Source organism: Microcaecilia unicolor, chromosome 3 (assembly GCF_901765095.1).
Source record: "Microcaecilia unicolor chromosome 3, aMicUni1.1, whole genome shotgun sequence".
Lineage (NCBI taxonomy): Eukaryota > Metazoa > Chordata > Amphibia > Gymnophiona > Siphonopidae > Microcaecilia > Microcaecilia unicolor.
In genome coordinates, this window is record NC_044033.1 from 528,481,029 (window position 1) to 528,500,815 (window position 19,787).

General features: G+C 44.1%; 1 protein-coding gene and 1 long non-coding RNA gene across 2 annotated transcripts in view; one reads left to right on the forward strand and one right to left on the reverse strand.

The window, feature by feature from the left end:
- Nucleotides 1-19,787, forward strand: part of FIG4 (FIG4 phosphoinositide 5-phosphatase) — a 416,571-nt gene that overhangs the window by 155,675 nt on the left and 241,109 nt on the right. The window contains 2 exon segments of the mRNA XM_030199197.1: nucleotides 494-539; nucleotides 15,567-15,715. Coding sequence (XP_030055057.1) covers nucleotides 494-539; nucleotides 15,567-15,715 — 195 coding nt within the window.
- On the reverse strand, nucleotides 8,953-11,618 carry LOC115467329. Its single transcript, XR_003941680.1, has 3 exons — nucleotides 11,385-11,618; nucleotides 9,007-9,012; nucleotides 8,953-8,964 (listed from the first exon to the last, which is right to left on the reverse strand). It is a non-coding gene; the product is annotated as an uncharacterized LOC115467329 (long non-coding RNA).

Consider the following 19,787-nt stretch of genomic DNA (forward strand, 5'->3'; position numbering starts at 1 on the left):
GCCTTATCTTCCAGCCTGTTCTTTGAGACAGGGGATTTTAAAAATGTATTATCGATTAAAGCAAGACCGAAAAGCAATTTTTAATATTTTCCATCACACCGGTGCTCTGTTGGATGATGTCACCCATGTGTGAGAATCCATGTCCTGCTGTCCTCGGAGAACACCTGCTACAGGTGAGTAACTTCACTTTTTGTGTATTGATTAGTTTTTATCTTGATGCATCATTTGTACCTATGGCAAGTCTCAGAGTGAAAATAGCTTCTGCCCTTTGAGTGAAGTCTGGATAAAAAATGCTGATAGACTGTATGACCGTTTGAGCAGTTTGGAAATTAACCCTTGCATGACCACGAGCAAATTATGCAACCCTCTTGAGACGGTAAGCTGCCTGGAGCCAAGTATATTTTAACCAGCTGATTTATCTTGCATAGTGCTGAATAAATAAAACATCTTTTTATTATTATGCTTAAAATGTTTCATATATTTTTTTTCCTAGATGGAATGAACTAGGAGGAGTTGTTGTTCCATCAGGTCGCCTGCAGGTAAATAGGTGGTCAAGATTTATTACTGGCAAATGGTTCTGCAATTCTGCATTTTCATGAGTGTACAGGGCACGTTTCTAGCGGCTCTGCGTATAGTCATTTGTTTTGTTTTGTAGCTTTATTCTCAGTAGTTTTGAAAAGTGTTTTAGTAACATGATTACTCCTGTCTAGGATAAGCAGCATAAAATATTTTGTACATTTTTGGGTTTTTCCGGGTATTTGTGACCTGGATTGGCCACTGTTGGAAACAGGATGCTGGACTTGATGGACCTTTGGTCTGTCCCAGTATGTCAATACTTATGTACTTATGTCTGATGTTGTGCTTAACAAGAAGAAGATTCAGTAGAAATGACAGCATTCACTTTGTGCAAGTTTAAATACATCACAGAGCATGCTGCAACATTTTGCAGTAAATTGCTGTGAATGTACATCCGTATTCCACCAGATAAGCTATAAGAGACAAGATGCTGAGTTCGATAGACCATGGGTCTGACTCAGCAGTGCACCGCTTAAGTTTTTAAGAAATACAATACCACTTTAGGCCCATGATACATTTATCCCAGTTTTTCCTTTTTGGGCAGCCAGCTTTGGAACACTATAACCAGACCAATCTGATTAATAAACGACTTCTTGCCCTTTAGAAAAATGCTGAAAGCTCCTCTCTTTAAGGAAGCCTACCCAAATGCCCCAACCTAATCTCGCCAACTTCCACCCCCAATTCTGTTCTGACTTAAACACCAACCTCCCATCCTTCTCTTACCATCTCTCCTTAATTTTATCCCTCCTTACCCTTTCTCACAAATTACACTATCCTATCCTGTCTACCCTCTTTTATTCTAGTCATATATTATCTAGCTCAACTTATCATACACTACTAAGCCCAACTTTACATTGTTTTACTACTGTTTTATTAAAATTCTATTAACTTTGTATTTCAAATTACTATGTAAGCCGCATTGAGCCTGCATTATGTGGGAAAACGCGGGGTACAAATGTAATAATAATAATATTCTGGGACTGCTTATTTTTGAAGCTTTGGACTTTGGTGCAAGTCCATAATGTCTACAAGTAAGTTAAAGTTTACTGCTTGAAAAAAATCTTAAAATGTTTATTTTATTTTATTTTTAACTTCAACAAATACAATACACAAGTATCCACTTGTTCAGGAAAAACACCTTTTAACAATTTCAAGGTAGGGACTTTCTAGAAAAAGAAAAATTAAGTCAGAAACCAAACAAAAAGAAGAAACAAATTATGTAAGTATAAAGAAACTAAAAGGAAAATAAAATATTCTTTCTTAGACCCCAAAAAGATAAGGGTGAACAGAAAATCAAAAGGAGAATCCATTTATAGAAAAGAAATTAAAGTAAAGGCCTAACATGGACTAACACACCCCATAACAATCTTGTTGTCCAACTTGAACTTGTATCTTATGTCCTGGAGCTTGCTTCCCATCTAGATGGGCCTGCAGCTGGTCTGGGCTAAAAAAAAAGCATATCTAGTTTCACCATATTTAACTAAGCACATGCATGGTATCAAGAAATGCCTAGCACCCACCTAGGGCTAACCCTGTGGCCACCTGAAGGGTCTGTCCCCAGGACTGCTGAGGCCCACCTGCACCTGGGCATGTGCTTTACACTAGCACCCTCCTCCCACAGACTGGGTCCCGCTTGCCTCTGTGCAAGACTCCCGCTCTCCAGTTATTCCTTGGTGATTTCTAAGGACACAAAGGAATCCTGTTTAGAAGGAATGGATCCACATAAGCTTAGTCAAGAAAAGTCAGTGCTGGGCAGGCTTCTAAGGTCTGTGCCCTGAAAATGGCAAGGATAAATCAAGGACAGATATACATATAAGGTATCATATACAATGAGTTTATCTTGTTGGGCATACTGGATGGACCGTACAGGTCTTTATTTGCTGTCATCTACTATGTTACTATGTTTTCTTTTCCATGTCATCAAAGGTTCCCAGTGGCTTTTAAGCACAGTGCTGACATTCATTCCTGGGGTATCCAGTGTTTGGAGCCAGACCATAACTCTACTAACTGTATTCTCTGAATATGCAAAAAAGAACACAGAAGTCTAGAGGCTCAAAAAGAGAAAATTTTTGGAGCCTGGTCCAAATTGTCAACGTAGGCTCTTGCACCGGCATTGGGTGCATTGGTCCCCATGGCTACAAGACCTATGTCTGACACTGGGAGTGGATGCTCATCGAGCAGGTCTCCACTTGCCTTGATGTCAACCACTGTGCAGGGCCGGGCCTCTGGGACCGGTCAGTATCTGACCCAACACCGAGGAGACAGGAGGATTCGACGTCATCCTCATCAGTACAGAGGGGTGTCGATGTTGGCATCGGGCAAAGGTCAAGAAGCACAAGCATTGATCCCCCTCAACACGTGGTGCTGGGAGTACCATGGCACAGATGGATCCAGTACCCGAGAACGTTTGGCACTGGGTGGAACGCTCCTCCTCCATCGAAGTGATGCCTGCACAGAGGTCTCCATATGGCTGAACCAGGTACCCAAGTCAACACAGATGGTTCAGCAGGCTGTCTCTGACTCAACACCCCAGCCTTTCCCAATGAGCAGATCCAGCCCATTCTCCAGGAGCACTTGGTGAGGTTTCTACAGCAGAGTGCATTGGCGTCAGGTGTGCTTGCACCAGCTATGCCTCTACCATCTGCCTCGCAGGACCCTCTGCCTGTGGTGAGGTCACTTACACTGGTACCATATGTGGTATCGGCGTCGACAGACACCCATGAAGGTACTCCCTCGACATTAGTGGAGGAAGCTTGAGAGTGGAGCCTATATTTCAACACCATTCCAGGCCTACCTGAGACAAGCATGGTCTGAGCCCTCCCATGAGGAGTTTTTTGCTGATTCTGACACAGACCGCTCATGGGCATCTAAGGTACTTCTTGAAGGAGGAGTCCTATGGTATCCCATTGGACCCCTCCCAACCAGAGGAGAGGTGATTGTCTACACCAGAGAGTTTCTCCTTCCCTTCTTTTGTGAAGTAAATTTTGGCTGCCATTCCAATTCAGTTGGAGACGGAGGACGAGCCCAGTGCTGAAATGTTCGAGATCCTGGCTTATGACTCTCCACCTAGAGAGGCTGTGACTGTTCCACTTCACTAGATCTTACATGATATTCAGGTGATGAACTGGGAGTTCCCATTGTCTGTCCCTGTCCTTCCCAAGAAGATTGACACTATGTATCGGATTCAGAGTTTGCCTGGATTTGATAAGCTACGGCTGTCTCATCATTCTCTGGTGGTGGAATCCATGCTGTAACAGGCCAGAGGTTCCAGATACTTTGCTTTGGCACCCCCAGGCAGAGAAGTTCAAACTCTGTACTTATTTTGGTGTAAGGTATATCAGGCTTCAATGCTCATATACCGTATCCAGTCTTAACAGCTCTGCACGAGCCTTTACTTGCACAATCTAGAGCGCAGTATGACTGGTTTGGCAGATTCTCTCCCACTGGAGAAGACCAAATCTCTTCACTAGCTGGCCAAGCAGCAGAAGACTTTTTACAAGTTCCTGGCCAGGGGCACATATGATATTTATTTATTTACAGTATCTTGATATACCGCCTTAACTAACATGTAGACCTAGGCAGATTACAATTCGAATACAATAATAAAAATAAGATCAAGAAAGGAACTACAATGTTCTGATAGGAAAGTAGTCAACACACATAACAAAGAGAGCCAATACATATCCATATTGGGATAAATCAAATAAAGGGGAGGGGTATTGAAGGGAGGAAGGAGAGGGGGTGGGATTCAAACCAACAGCAATAACCTATAAGCAGCTAACTTGGAAGATTAAAAACCTGATGGAATAGCCAGGTCTTTAATGCAGACTGAAACGTTTTGAAAGACAGGTCTGCATGGATGTCCTGAGGGTGAGAAGTCCAATACACGGGGGCTGTGAAAAAGAAGACAGTGTCTAGTAGATTCTAAACTGGCTTGTTTGAGATTTGGAAAAACTAAACGATAATCATTGAGTGATCACAGCAGATGAATGGGTGAATATGGGATGGTAAGATTAACTATGTAATCTGGAAATCCCAACAGGAAAGCCTTAAAAGTAAGAGTAAGATATGAACGATTCTTTGCTCTATGGGAAGCCAGTGAGATTTCTGAAGTAAAGGTGAAACGTGTTTTTAGCATGGCAAGAAGTTTAATTGCGGTATTTTGCAATGTTTGGAGATGCTTCAGAGAATAATGAGGGGATCCTAAGTATATTATGTTACAGTAGTCGATTCTTAACATCAAAAGGGAACGGATAAGTGAGTGAAATGTATCATGATCAAAATAGCTTCTAACCAATTGGAGTTGTGAATAAAGAAACCTGACTTGCATAATTGAGAGATTTGAGCAGTCGTGAGTCAAAAATAACACCCAGATATCTAAAGGAGTCTAATGATGAAGGTGCCAAAGAGACCTAAAGGAGCGTTTGGCATTGAACAACCCCTGAAGAACCAACATTCAACCATCTTTTCCATCACTTTTGATGTGGCGTCCAGGCTCTCTGCTCAAAGTATAATGATGCTCAGACTCTCATGGCTGTGTGTCTCTGACTTGGATCCGGAAACCAGTAAAGGTTGGTGGACACCACTTGCTGTGGAGATAACCTTTTTGAATAGAAGGTGGAGGGATCAAAGAACACACTGATACCATCAACAGTCTCCCGGCGAGCTCTTCTACTTGCCCAAACACTTCCTGAATGAGGAGGCTGCAGAAGATGAAGTCCCTACTACTCTCAGAGGCATAAGTACACTCTTTCTTCTCGCCCTCCTCAACAAGCTCATTCCCAGTGCGCTTGTTCTCGTCAACATCATGCGCCTAATCCCCATCTGGATCCCCAGCCAAAACAAGGGACAAGTTTTTGACTGGCTCCAGCAAGAGCATAGTCGCAGTCAAAGTAACTGCCTCCTCGGACAACCTACCAGTGGGAGGGAGGCTGATTTCCTTTTTCCAAGAAAGGTGGCCCTTTGTAACCTCCGACCAGTGGGTTCTTCAAATAGTCCACATTGGTTACGCCCTACATTAGCAACAGAGACCACCAGATTGTCCCCCGAGAGAATCTTTCTTCTGTTGTCTGTCTTCACAAGGAAGTACTTGCACAGGAACTCTCCACCATTCTGAAGGCCCATGCAGTCAAACCCATTCCACCAGCAGAAGAAGGGAAGGGATTTGGTCTTAAGATCCCATAGTTCAGGCCCCAAATCTTCCTCTTCCCCTTCTATGTGTTCTGCCCCTAAGTATTCCCAATCTACCCAAGACTTTAATAAATTAACATGGAACAGTTGACTCCTGTTACTTCCTTGGCTAACCTCATACTCCACTGGACCTGCACAGTGTTTTATCAAAAAGGGTCCTTTACACTTAGCCAGTACTTATTCAAAGCGTGGGTAATAGCAGTAGCACCTTGTCTTGGGGTTGAAATTCCCATTGCCTAGCTTTTTTATCATAATAAGTTTTCTGCCATCCCTGGACCTTCTCTAAAGTCTCCTGGGCAGCTTTAAATGTTTTCCCTAATGTCTCTTGCAGCTGGTGTACATAGTTCAGTATTAAGTTGACCAGTCTGTCCTCTCCAATCCAGGCTTCCTGGACTACCTCCATTAGGTTTTGTAGTTGTCTTCTAAACATCATCTCAAATAGGGAAAATCCCAATGACCCCTGGGGTACCTCTCTAGAAGCAAACAAAATATATAGAAGCATGGAGTCCCAGTCCTTAATTTTTTCCCCTAAGCATTTCTTAACCATCTGTACTAATCTCTGGTTAAACCGCTCAACTAAACCGTCTGCTTGGGGATGATAAGCTGTGGTTTTTATATGCCTAACCCCAAACATTTGCCATACCTATTTTAGCAGGCTGGAAATAAAATTAGTTCCCTTATCAGTTAATATCTCCCTCGGGAATCCTACCTGGCAGAAGATTCACAGTAACTCCTGGGCTATCACCTTTCCTGTTGTCTTCTTACGGGGAATGGTCCAGGGATACCTGATTGCATAATCCACCATAACCAGTATATACTGGCAGCCCCCATTACTACGGTCCGGGGTCCAGCGATGTCCACCCTTGCTCAATCCATGGGTCGTTCCACCACAGGTAGGGGGATTAAAGGCTTTTCTCAGGGAGCCGCTGATACACTTTCTGGCACTCTGGACACAACCTTCAGTACTCCGTCACCTTGCGGTAAATTTGGGGCCAAAAGAATCGCTGTGTAATGCGACTGGTGATACTGTGCTCTCCTAGATGTCCTGCCATAGATTATGGGCCAGTGTTATTAAGCTCTTCCTAAACACCTTCGGAATAATCAGCTGTTTGTGCTCTCCTTGCTCCCCTTTCCTCTCTATTTAGTGTATAACAAATTGTTTATTTTAGTATAGTTGAGAGTGGACTCGTCTCCTTCACCCTTCTTCTCTAACGCCTGGTCCTAGTATGTTTTAAGAGTTGAATCCTCTGACTGTTCTCTTGGGAAATGCTGGTACCTATCTATTATATCTTGACTAAAGGCTTCTACATTCATTTCGTGCAGCAACCCTTTCCATTTTTTAGCTCTCTTAATGGCTTTACTCTTCCTGGTTTTCACAGGGCTTCCTAGGACATCTTGAGTGGCAAAAGGAAAGATTTCTCCCAGGCTCAAATCCTTGTCCTCGGATCGGGAATAATCTTGGTTTCTGGTCGCTACCCAGTCTTCCGTAGGGGACAGGATCTCCTCCATTCTCTCCCCCAAATCAAAGGGAAAGGTAATTTCTCCACTACCGCTATCTAACGTCTCAGGTTAGTCCAATCTTATAGGTTCCCTGTCAACTTCCCCATGAATACATCGAACCTATACTATTCCTTTAAAACTTCCTTCCCTTTGTCCAATTCTTAGTCTCCGGGCCAGGTTTCCTGATATAAGTGATTGGCTACTTCCAGTATCTACCAGAGGTTCAATTTCTACCCCAGCCACCCGCACCCCCCTTCTCAGGGCCTTTTTGTCTTCTGGCAGCCTCCCTGGCTGTCCAGTGCTGGTTTCTGAAAACTGTCCCTCCAGGGGCAGTCCTTCTAGAAGTCTCATAAATGGTTAGAGAAGGGAATTATTCTCTTTTCAGCGAGATGCTGTTCACATTCTGTATATAGCAATCTGTTGGAAAATATATCCCATTTATCCTACATATATAAAGAAAGTCATAAAAAGCAGTAAATGTAATAAGAATGCTAATTTCCATTACGTTCCAAGGATCAGTCCAGACAAATGGTTTGTGACCATCCGCCAGCAGGTGGAGATAGAGAACTCTAATGAGTTGTGCCTCATAAGCTCCTGCGCTTAGCAACCAAGACAATATTCTCTATCTCCAGCAGGTGGGATAGCAGCTCCTGTATCCGTGGCCTCCTGTCCTGCTTGCAGGTTTAGTTGAGTTTGGGGTTGAGAATATCTGTGGCCTCAGGTGTAAAATTAGTAGTCTAGGTCCCTCCCTGTTCCCCCACTGCCACTTTCTACTTCTTTATCTCAGTCTTCCCTTCTCTTTTTCTCCTACCTCTATCTTAAAAAAAAAAAAAGCAGCCACTGCAGTTCTTTGTGAGAGTGCTTGTGCTTTGGGAAGATTGTGGGTCTTCAGTGCCTTGGAGGTCACGAGACTGGCTGTTTTCTGTTAGTATATTTATTATTCTCTGTCTGAGCCTATTAATTCTTGTGCGCATTGCGAGGGTAAGCTCTTGGCTACCGATTCCTGCACGCTTTGCTTCTGGGGAAGTGCACTTTTGCCTACTGTGGCCATCAGTTCTCCATCTCTGGGAGTTCAATTAGGCCCTGCATAGATGGCATTTTAATAAGGCTTAGCGCCAGCGGCTCCTGTGCTCTGCAAGGCTTTGATGGCGATTTTGTCAGTGGATTCCTCTCCCACTACCATGTCCTCGGATGTTGGTTTTGCGGGGGTAGAAGTTTCTGCCCTGTGGTTTTCGCCTGAATTTGTTCTTTTATTACATCGGGCCTTTTTATTAAAGTCAGCTCAAGCTGTCTCTTCTTCTTCCCCTCACATTGCCTTTGAGGAGCAGCTTCCTACGAAACAAAATCTTTCTGTTTCACAGGATTTGGAGAATGTGTCTCCTTGGCCTCAGAGGAGGTTTTATTTGTGTATTCTGACTCTCCTGGTTCCACTGATGTCCCTGACTTGGACATTTCAGAGGCACACGAGGGTGATGACCCTACTGCAGCTAGGCTGTTTTTGAGAGCAGAGTTGCCTCTGTTGGTCACACAATCTATGGATGCTTTAAACATTTCGGTCCTCTGGTCCTGCTCCATCTATTATGCCAAGTTTTAAGAGAACTTAATGCAGCTCAGTGGGTGACCCCGATTCTAACCTCCATATGGCTCACGCTATGTCCGTATTATATCCCTTTCTGTCGTCTGATTTAGAGCAGCTTGCTCTGCCTAAGGTGGATGCCATTATTATGGCAGTTACTAAACATACCACTGTCCCTGTTGAAGGTGGCACTGCATTAAAGAATAAGCATGACCATAAGCTTGAGGCTTCCTTGAAGCTTGCCTTTCAACCAGCTGCGTTAAATTCTCAGGCAGCAATTTCTTCTTCTTTTGTAGCCAGGGCTGCTTTATCATGGATTCTACAATTGTCCACGTTGGACTCACCTCCAGACTTTCTTCCTACCCTAGAGGCGGGATTGTCCTTTTTGTCAGATGCTCTTTATGATTTTCTCCGAGCGTCAGCTAAGGGTATGGCCTTGGTCATTTCAATGCAATGCTGGCTGTGGTTAAGGCATTGGGCCTCTGATGTAGCATCCAAATCTCATCTGGCGAAATTGCCCTTTCGGGGGAAACTACTCTTGTGGGAAGGACATTGCACAGGATTGTGCATCATCCCGGGAAGGTCGTTCTTGTAGCTCCAGATTGGCCCAGATATTTTTGGTATGTGGACCTCATCTGTCTTCAAATCGCTCCTCAGTTGACTGTTCCTCCACAGATGGGCTTATTGCATCAAGGTCCAGTACTTATAGAGGATCCCTCCCATTTTGGTTTTCCAGACTGGCTGTTGAGATGGCGTGATTGAGGAAGAAAGTTACGTGGATGATGTTTTTAGTACCTTGCTGCAAGCCCGAAAGCGGTCCACTTCTTCTTCTTATGCTAGAGTGTGGAGAACTTTTGAGAGCTGGTCTGCATAGATGTTTCTCCATTTCGTTCTTCCTTGTCTCAAATTTTATCCTCTCAATTCACTCAAGGTTCAGATAGCAGTGTTGGAGTGCCATAGAGGCAAGATACAGAATGCCTCTTTGGCTGCTTACCCTGATATAGTGCGATTCCTCAAGGGAGTCACTCCTGCAAACCCCCTCTCCACAATATTTGTCCTTGGTGGAGTCTTCAAATGGTTCTTAAAACTTTTCAGTTGCCCACCTTTGATCTCCTTCGTTCGGCAACTCTCAAAGATCTTAACTTTAAAGGTAATATTTCTAGTTGCCATTTTTTCGGCACGGAGAGTTTCAGAGCTTTGAGCTCTTTCTTGCAGTGATCCTTTTCTCTGCTTTTCTGACTTGAGAGATTCCATACAGACAGTTCTGCCCTTCTTTACAAAGATTGTATCTCCTTTTCATGTCAATCACACTGTGTTTCTTCCTTCTTTTTCCAGGGAGCTCTATTCTGCAGAATATGCTTTCCTGTGACTGTTGGATGTGACGCGCATCCTTATGCGCTGTCTTACCGCTACCAAGGATTTCAGACAGTTGGATCATCTTTTTATCCTCTTTGTGGGACCCTAGAAGGGTTTGCCAGCCTCCAGAGCAACAGTGGCTCGATGGTTTAAGGAGGCTATTTCTTTAGCTTATGTTCTGAAGGGTAGATCTGCTCCCATGCACATCAAGGCTCATTCTACCAGGTGTCTGGTGATTTCTTTGACAGAGTCTAGGGCAATTTCATTGGCAGAGATCTGTCGGTCAGCAATGTGGTCTTCTTCTCGTTCCTTTGTTAAACATTACCGTTTGGATATGTCTGCTCGAGCAGATGCTTCCTTTGAGGCCACTGTTCTCACTGCAGGGATATCACAGTCCTTCCCCTCTTAAGGATTGCATTTGTACATCCCATTTGTTTGGCCTTATCTTTGGGACGTAATGGAAGGCAAAATTAATTACCTGATAATTTTCTTTCCTTTAGTCTCAAAGGATCAGTCCAGTGCCCCCTCCCCTTCTGTGATGGTTTTGGTTTTTCTGGGTTCTGTATAATTTCGGGTGTTTGTATTGCTCTGGTTCCGTAACTACTAAGGGACAAGTTTTGACCTTTATTTCATAGTTCTTTTTCTTATCTAGAGACTGGACTCTTTCATTGCTTTGTTATCTAATACTGGCTGGGTTGCTAAGCGCAGGAGCTTATGAGGCACAACTCATTAGAGTTCTTTGTCTCCACCTGCTGACAGATGGTCACAACCCATTTGTCTGGACTGATCCTTTGGGACTAAAGGAAAGAAAATTATCAGATAATTAATTTTTCTTATTATCACAGCAAATAAACACTTATAATCATGAATATATTCTTATTGTATAGCAATTCTCATACATAGGAAATAGCCACATAATTGTCTGTCTTTTCTGTGTGTCGTGAAAAGAATCAGTTTATGGATGTTCTATTTAACTTTCCCCTCATTAGCTCTTCCCCCCTCCCCCTCTGTTAACTGGCCATGTCTGTCTCAGACTGATAAGAAATATTCACACAGAGAGCTCTAAAGGTCCTGTCACTGTGTACTGAAAAAGAAACTTTCACAAACATTGCTTGCTAGGGAGAGGAAAAGAATCAGAAGTCATAGGAAGGTGGGGGTGGGGTGGGGGGTTGAGAGTAGCCATTACGCAGTGTTGCCAGGGCTGCGGGTTTCCCACCCAATTGGGCTCCTTTCTGCGACCCGCTGCGGCTTTTTCACGCTGCGTGCGGGTTGCGGAATTTTGGGCGGCTTTTTCTTGCCCCGCCGATGGTTTTTTCGCCCGCCACGGTTTTTTCCCACGGCTGCGGCCAGTGGAGGCGGGCTTAATGATGTAATTTGTATGCAAATGGCCTCATTAATATTTATTAATGATGTCATTCATATGCAAATTGACTGTGCGGTTTGGGGCTGGTTTTGGGCGTGAACAATTTTTTCCATCTGGCAACACTGGCCATTAGTCTAGGTAAGCAAGGGGCTGCTGGTTCTGGCCTGGATTTTCCCCAAACCAAAAAAACTCAGATTCTGCCTCACTTTCTTCAGTTAGGATAAATCAGGGGGTTGGCCCATGAACAACTGGGATTCTGCCTTGTATTTTCCCAACCAACTGGACAATCAGGCTTAATCCTTTCTTGCTTGTCATGGCTTCAGCTTCCCTGAGCTGGATCTTTAACTGGGCCACTCTGCTTTTACCCTCTCCCGCATGACCCTCTCTCTCTGCCTCACTTAGATAAGATCACAGCCAATCAAGCTGCCCTGGAAAAGCCTCAAGGTTTGTATTAGTATTAAGCAAGCTCATATTAGGGCAAAGGCTGTAGGATGGAATTGGGGGGGCAGCCAAGGTTTTCAAAGGTAAGAGGTTCTGCTAGGCTCCGATTGGTACTTCTACCAATCAGAAACACTACGTTCTACTCTGTCCCTTATTCTCCCAACAGACTACCTCTCCCAATCCCACCCCCCTCACCAGTTGCACTCAAATATATGGTGCTTCAACCTGCCCAGAACATGCAAGTCATGGCAACTAGTGACGTGGCAAAACACGTTTGTTTTTATTTTTCACATTTTGAGGATAAACAGGTGGTTCTTCTGCAGGGTGCCCTTTTTGCTCCCTCAAAACAGGAGCGTCCTTTGACAATTTCTTATCACAGGCAGCCCAATATGTTCTGTGCAAGTTCCTAGAATTTGAGTCCACAGCTCTGAACAAACAAGCAGAGCTGGGGGGGTTTTTCATCAGAGACAAGCACATCAGAAAATTCTAGGCTTTTCTGCCTCAGTATTAAAGTAAAATAGGTCAATTAAAAATGTCTATATTCCAATTAACAATACCACCCCCCAATTGAACCTTAACAGTGCATACCAAGTTTGGGTGGAGGTCCTGTCTGGGGTTAGATTGTAAGCTCTTTGAGCAGGGACTGTCTTTCTTCTATGTTTGTGCAGCGCTGCGTACGCCTTGTAGCGCTATAGAAATGCTAAATAGTAGTAGTAGTAGTTTGGGATTTCCATTTCCCACTTCATATTCCAGAGTTCCCAGGGTTTAGAACCTCTACTCACGGATCCCTCTTCTCCATCCCTTGGGAAAGCAAGTTCCCCCTACTTAGTTGACTGTGGCTTTTCTTAGACAGGCTCTTTTTTCTTTTCCCTCCAACCTTCCTTTGCTTTCATGTAATGCTGAGCCATTAATGTAGCCTCTTCAGTAGATCCGGGACCCTGCCTCATCACCCAGATTTTTACAGGTGGTGGGAGAATGTTCATAAACTCTTCTAAGACTATTAGCTGGACCACCGCCTGTCCAGACCGTTTCTCTGGTTCCAGCCACCTGGAGGCCAAGTCCATAAGGTGCTGGACCACAACCCTTGGTCTGTCCTCTCTCAAAAAAGTCTGGCCCTGAAATTTTCTCCAGCAGTTTTCCCAAGTGAGGCCTAGCCTGTCCTGGATAGCTGACTTCACAGAACATAAGAAAATAAGAGTAGTCATACCGGGTCAGACCAGTGGTCCATCTAGCTCAGTATCCTGTTTTCCATACAGTGGCCAAGCCAGGTCACAAGTACCTGGCAGAAACCCAATTTGTGACAACACTCCATACTACAAATCCCAGGGCAAGCAGTTGCTTCCCATGTCTGTCTCAATAGCAGACTATGGACTTTTCCTCTAGGAATTTGTCCAAACCTTTCTTAAACCCAGATATGCTAACCGCTGTTACCACATCCTCCTTACAAAGAGTTCCAGAACTTAACTATTCGTTGACTGAAAAATATATTTCCTCCTATAAGCCACTTGGGCCTCCACAGATACGTAAGGGGCTAGCCGGATAGCCCATTGTTCAAGATACCAGCCTACTACAGTAGCTACCCGCTCAAAAGTAGCTAAAAAAGCATATGGATGATTCTCAGGCCCCAACTTAGTGAAGGTCAACCCCTTCTGCCACTCTGTTTTCGGTGTCCCAGTCCTATCAACATAATGTCCCATCTCGGGGCTTCATTGTACCTAACTTTGTTGCGGTCTGGCTGCAAGGTTTTGTAGTTCCCAGGTTTGTATTTCCAACAACTGCAAAAGTGGCTGCTGTTGCTGTGCTTGCTGCTTCAAAATTCTTGAAAATTGTAGGTCCATTGCTTTCTGCTGGGCCTGCATGTGCTCCACAACCCATTTCATAAAGACTTCCGACACCATTTTCCTGTAAAGGGACAGAGAGAAAACACCAGGTGCTGCTCCTTAAGATTCAGGTGTGTGACTACCCCCCCCCCCCCCCCATTTTTTGGGTCTAGATCTCACCCAGCCCTTCTCAGAACCCCTGCTTCCCGTCCTCAATCTGTATCTCCAAGGTACTGTTACCAGTGGTACAGGTGAGTCTGTGCCTTGCAAAAGTTTCTGGGTTGCCCAATTTTTCTTGTGGTCTCGAAGATCCCAGCACAGCCTCAACTTGTCATCCGAGGGTGTGGTCCGAGTATCTGTGTAATATCGCTGCCCACCTGAAGGTGTGTGCTGAGTATCCGTATCACGCCACCCACCTGCGGGTGTGGGCTGAGTATTCATGAAGAATACTCCTAGGTTCAGTTCTGTCCCAGAAGGATCATCCAGTAAAATTAGTAAGTCCACGATCCTTTTGGTAATAGTACAAAACAAATGTAATAATCCTCAAAACAAAAGGCAATATTCCAAAGCCAAGGTGAGTTCACAATTCCATGGCAAATATCCAAAGCAAAGGTTAGTCCACATTCCTCTAGCAGAATCTACCAGCAGTTGATGATTCTCCATTAGAATGGCCTCTCGCCTTCAGGAAGGGGAGAGAACGATCTGCAACTTTTCAGGTTCAGCAGCCTTGGGGGTCTTGCAATGAATCCCCTTTTCTGATCAGGGTGAGCTAGAGACTAACTAGTAATCCACTCCCTGCGGATTCCAGAAAATCCTGTGGGAGAGAATATCTCCCCCTCTTGGGCCCAGCAGGGGTGTTACCTCCCTTCTACAAGGAGTATACATAGTCTAACTTGCCTTTTCAAATCTTATGCTAATGAGAACCCTACCTTAGTCTCTGCCACAGTCGGCAGCCCTCTGCTAAACCCACAGGAAATTATTACCCTGTAGTCCTAGGAACTGCAAGCAAAGGCTGACAACTGGGAGAACCGTTTTAACAAGGACTTTTCAAAAAGTCTGGCACGTTCAGGTTCCCAAGTCAATGCTGATGTAGTTAAATGTCCTTTGTATTTTGATCTATATTGAAAACTGAGTACTTACTAATAAAAGTATTTGCCATCTTCTGTTTCATCTGGTTGGTCACTCCAATTGATTTTTTGTTCCTGCTTGTTTTTTTGTGGAAGTGTTTTGGTTTTCTTTTCCTTTTTTGGACTCCATACCCTGAAAAAAATCATGATTACCAGCTTTATATGCTTACCCAAACTGTGCACAAGTAACAAGAGAAAGTAGCATTGAGATGTTTCCCGTTTCGTATTTAGTTTCGTGGAGGAGTAGCCTAATGGTTAGTGCAGTGGGCTTTGATCCTGGCAACCTGGGTTTGATTCCCACTGCAGCTCCTTGTGACCTTGGGTAAGTCACTTGACCCTCCATTGCCCCAGACACAAAAACTTAGACTGTGAGAAAGTACCTGTATATAATGTGTACAGCGCTGCATACATCTAGTAGCGCTATAGAAATGATTAGTAGTAATAGTTAGCATAATATAGATTCTTGCTAAAATAGGATGAAAGAGTCCAAGGTTATTCTCTTTGCTGTCATCCAGCTTGATCATGGGTGAGAAATATAACAACAATTTGGAATGTATGAAGCAGTTATAACTGTGGGACTCTAATACCTTACATAACATTTTCTCTTTCTCTCCTAGACCGGTGTCCTTCGGACTAATTGTGTTGACTGTTTAGATCGGACAAACACTGCCCAGTTCATGGTGGGTAAATGTGCGTTGGCTTACCAGCTGTATTCCTTGGGTTTGATTGATAAACCTAACCTGCAGTTTGACACGGATGCTGTTAGGTAAGAATAATTTATCTCTTCTCATGTTCTCTTAGAGCTACAGCACTCTGTATTACTGTAATGCACCTTCAGAAATCCGTCCCCACCATGATAACCAACCTCCAGTCCAACTCTGCAAATCCCGACGGAGCTGTTTAAATAAAGGTGTATAATTAAGTACAAACAATTTAGATAAATCCTTGGGAATCTGTATATCCAAATATTGAAAACTTGTCGTTGCCCTATGGAAAGGAAATGACTGTTCCAACCCCCCCCCCCCCCCCCCTCCTCCCTTGAAATTGTAATTCCCATTAACTCTGATTTATCATAATTCACCTTAAATCCACACATTCTCCCAAAGAAGGTCAGCTCTCGTATTATTATAAGCAAGGACAACCGAGACACTCTGACATAAAACAGAATATCATCAGCAAAGGTTCCTCTTCCTCTTTCCAGATCCCTTTAATATCTACCAATGAATGAGCTCTCTGAGCTAAAGGTTCAATTGACAAAGCAAACAGCAAAGGGGAGAGGGGGCAATCCTGTCGGGTCCCTCTTATTATGGAAAATTGTAAAGAGTACCCCCCCCCCCCCTGAGCTTAATACGAACGACCGACGCTTCATATAAACTCTGCAACCAATCCAAAAATTTTGGGCCGAACCACATATACTGTAAGACTTCCCACAAGTAAGGCCACTCGACCCTATCAAACGCCTTCTCAGCCTCAGTAGTTAATAGGGCCATAGACTCTCCTTGATTTTTGCGCCTCCCAAATTATGTTAAGAGTGCGTCTAATATCGTCCGCTACTTGTCTCCGTGCCACAAAGCCAGATTGATTGGTATGAATAAGCCGTGGGATAACATGACCCAAGCGATCTGCCATAACCTTAGTTAGGATTTTAACATCTGTTTTGAGCAGCGATATCAAGCGATAAGACTCACACACCATGGGGTCCCTACCAGGCTTCAGTATTACAGAAATCCCTGCTTCACGCATACTAACAGGTAAGGATAGGCCCTGAAAACTAGCATTACCCACTCGCCTCATGAGTGGTCCCAACTCAGTAGCAACGATCTTATAAAACTTTGCAGTGTAGCCATCAACCCCTGGTGCCTTACCTTTTTAAGACCTTTTACTATCCGCATAATTTCATCAAGAGCTATAGGGGTTTCCAGCTGCTCACAATCTGTATCCTGCAGACCCTTTAAACCATCTCTAGCCAAATAATCCCAAATCTGTGAATTCATGATCCCCTCACCTTTACTATAAAGAGTGCTATAAAACTTAACAAACTGGTCTCGGATCTCCTCATCCTTATAATAGATACTATCTCCTGCCCCCTTAATTTTTGTGATTATCTGCATGCTCTGATGCTCTCAGAGATGTTGGTCCAGCATTCTTCCTGATTTATTGCTAAATTCATAAAACCTTTGTTGAATGAGATGCCTAAGAAACTCCCGTTTTTCTACCTGCAACTTTTGCAACACAGTTCTGCATTTTTGCAGTTGTTCTAATGTGGCCAGATCTCCTCCGCCTGATGAATAGATTCTAGATGCACCAGTTGAGAGCGGACCTCTAGCTCTTTCCTCTCCCTTTCTCGTTTCCTCCGTGCCCCGCATTTAATAAGATGTCCACGGATCATCACCTTAAGGATGTCCCATCTGAGACTTCTTCCGTGTTGTTTAATTCCAAATAAGTTTGACTAACCCCACGGAGCTCTTCACAGACCTTAACATTTTATTTATTTTTGTTACATTTGTACCCCGCGCTTTCCCACTCATGGCAGGCTCAATGCGGCTTACATGGGGCAATGGAGGGTTAAGTGACTTGCCCAGAGTCACAAGGAGCTGCCTGTGCCTGAAGTGGGAATCGAACTCAGTTCTTCAGTTCCTCAGGACCAAAGTCCACCACCCTAACCACTAGGCCACTCCTGCACTGTTGCTACTATTTGAGATTCCACTAGCAACATTCCATGTAGAAGTCGGCCCTTGCAGATCACCAATGTGGCCGCGCAGGCTTCTACTTCTGTGAGTCAGACGTCCTGCACGTACGTCCAGGACATCAGACTCACAGAAACAGAAGCCTGCGCAGCCTTCTACATGGAATGTTGCTAGTGGAATAGCAACATTCCATGTAGAATCTTCAATAGTAGCAACATTCCATGTAGAATCTCCAATAGTATCTATTTTATTTTTGTTACATTTGTACCCTGCGCTTTCCCACTCATGGCAGGCTCAATGCGGCTTACATGGGGCAATGGAGGGTTAAGTGACTTGCCCAGAGTCACAAGGAGCTGCCTGTGCCTGAAGTGGGAATCAAACTCAGTTCTTCAGTTCCTCAGGACCAAAGTCCACCACCCTAACCACTAGGCCACTCCTGCACTGTTGCTACTATTTGAGATTCCACTAGCAACATTCCATGTAGAAGTTGGCCCTTATAGATCACCAATGTGGCCGCGCAGGCTTCTGCTTCTGTGAGTCTGCGCAGCCTTGTACATGGAATGTTGCTAGTGGAATAGCAACATTCCATGTAGAATCTCCAATAGTAGCAACATTCCATGTAGAATCTCAGAGTAGCAACATTCCATGTACAATCTCCAATAGTAGCAACATTCCATGTACAATCTCCAATAGTATCTATTTTCTTTTTGTTACATTTGTACCCTGCGCTTTCCCACTCATGGCAGGCTCAATGCGGCTTACATGGGGCAATGGAGGGTTAAGTGACTTGCCCAGAGTCACAAGGAGCTGCCTGTGCCTGAAGTGGGAATCGAACTCAGTTCTTCAGTTCCTCAGGACCAAAGTCCACCACCCTAACCACTAGGCCACTCCTCCATCTCCAAAAAGTATGACGTCTCTCACCCCTCAGACCTTCCAGCTCAATCCAAACTGGAGTGTGATCAGAGGCATGTATGCTTTCAATATTTGACTCCCTATTCGACTAGTTACAGCTACACCATATCATATCTATTCTCGTGTATATAAGCTGTGCATGTGAATAAAAAGGGAAAGAATATTGTCCCGGATGCTGTAATCGCCAAACATGTAGCAGGTCTAAATCCTTGACCAGCTGTAAAAGTTTTTGGCGTTGAGCCACACGAACCCCACTCCCTCCCTTAGAATGATCCAATGGTATAAGAGATAAGTTAAAGTCTCCTCCCTCACTATCAGCCCTTTAACAAACTGGGAAAGTTCATCCTTTAATGAGCAAGAAAAAAGTCTCCTTGTCCTTATTAGGGGCATATAAATTAATAAATGTTACTTGTTGGTCGTACGCTCGTCCCCTTACCGGAAGCGCCTACCTAAGCCATTCTTATATATGCTTTCTTTAATAAAAAGAATCCCCCTTATAATATAAATCACTACCCCCACCCCATTTTACCTCCCCAAGGATCATTCACTGTAATCATGATGATGAAGTAGTGAAACATCCCTTTTCCTAATATGAGTCTCCTGAAGCATGAGAATATCCCACTGAAGGCGTTTCAGCTCATGAACAATAATACTACGTTTCCCTGGGTCACTTAACCGATTAACATTCCAAGAACCCACCCTTAATTCTAATGTCGTGTCCCCTCCCCCACCCCCTCTGGCTAGTAAACACCCTGAGGGGGCCGGAGAGGTCACGCATACTACTCGTTTTTTTAAAAAGCTCATTGTACCCCCACTATCACATCCATAGCATTCATACCAAAGTCTGCAAACAACACACAGCATCCTGTCCAAAAAATCCTTCCCCAGTGCACTCGTTCCTATCTGCTTATCAATCTCGTACAAGCAACTCACATTCCACATTAGTATTAAACTACCCAGTCTTTCTCACATAGAATTTCTTCCGCAAAGAAACGAAAAGTATTAAGTAACTCAGAAATAGTCCAAAGTTCACATGACCGTGGCTGACTCATGTTGCTGCAAGCTTTCTGCCATGTAGACTTCTGCTTGGTTTGCACTGGGGTTGATCCTCCTTTGGTCACCTGCGCTTGTAGATCCAAACAAACCCAGGTCAGACAAAGCCTTCCAAGCCTCCACAGTGTTCTGCACCCATCTGTTATGACTCGCTGTCAGTAATAATCCAAAAAGTTGAAGCCATCG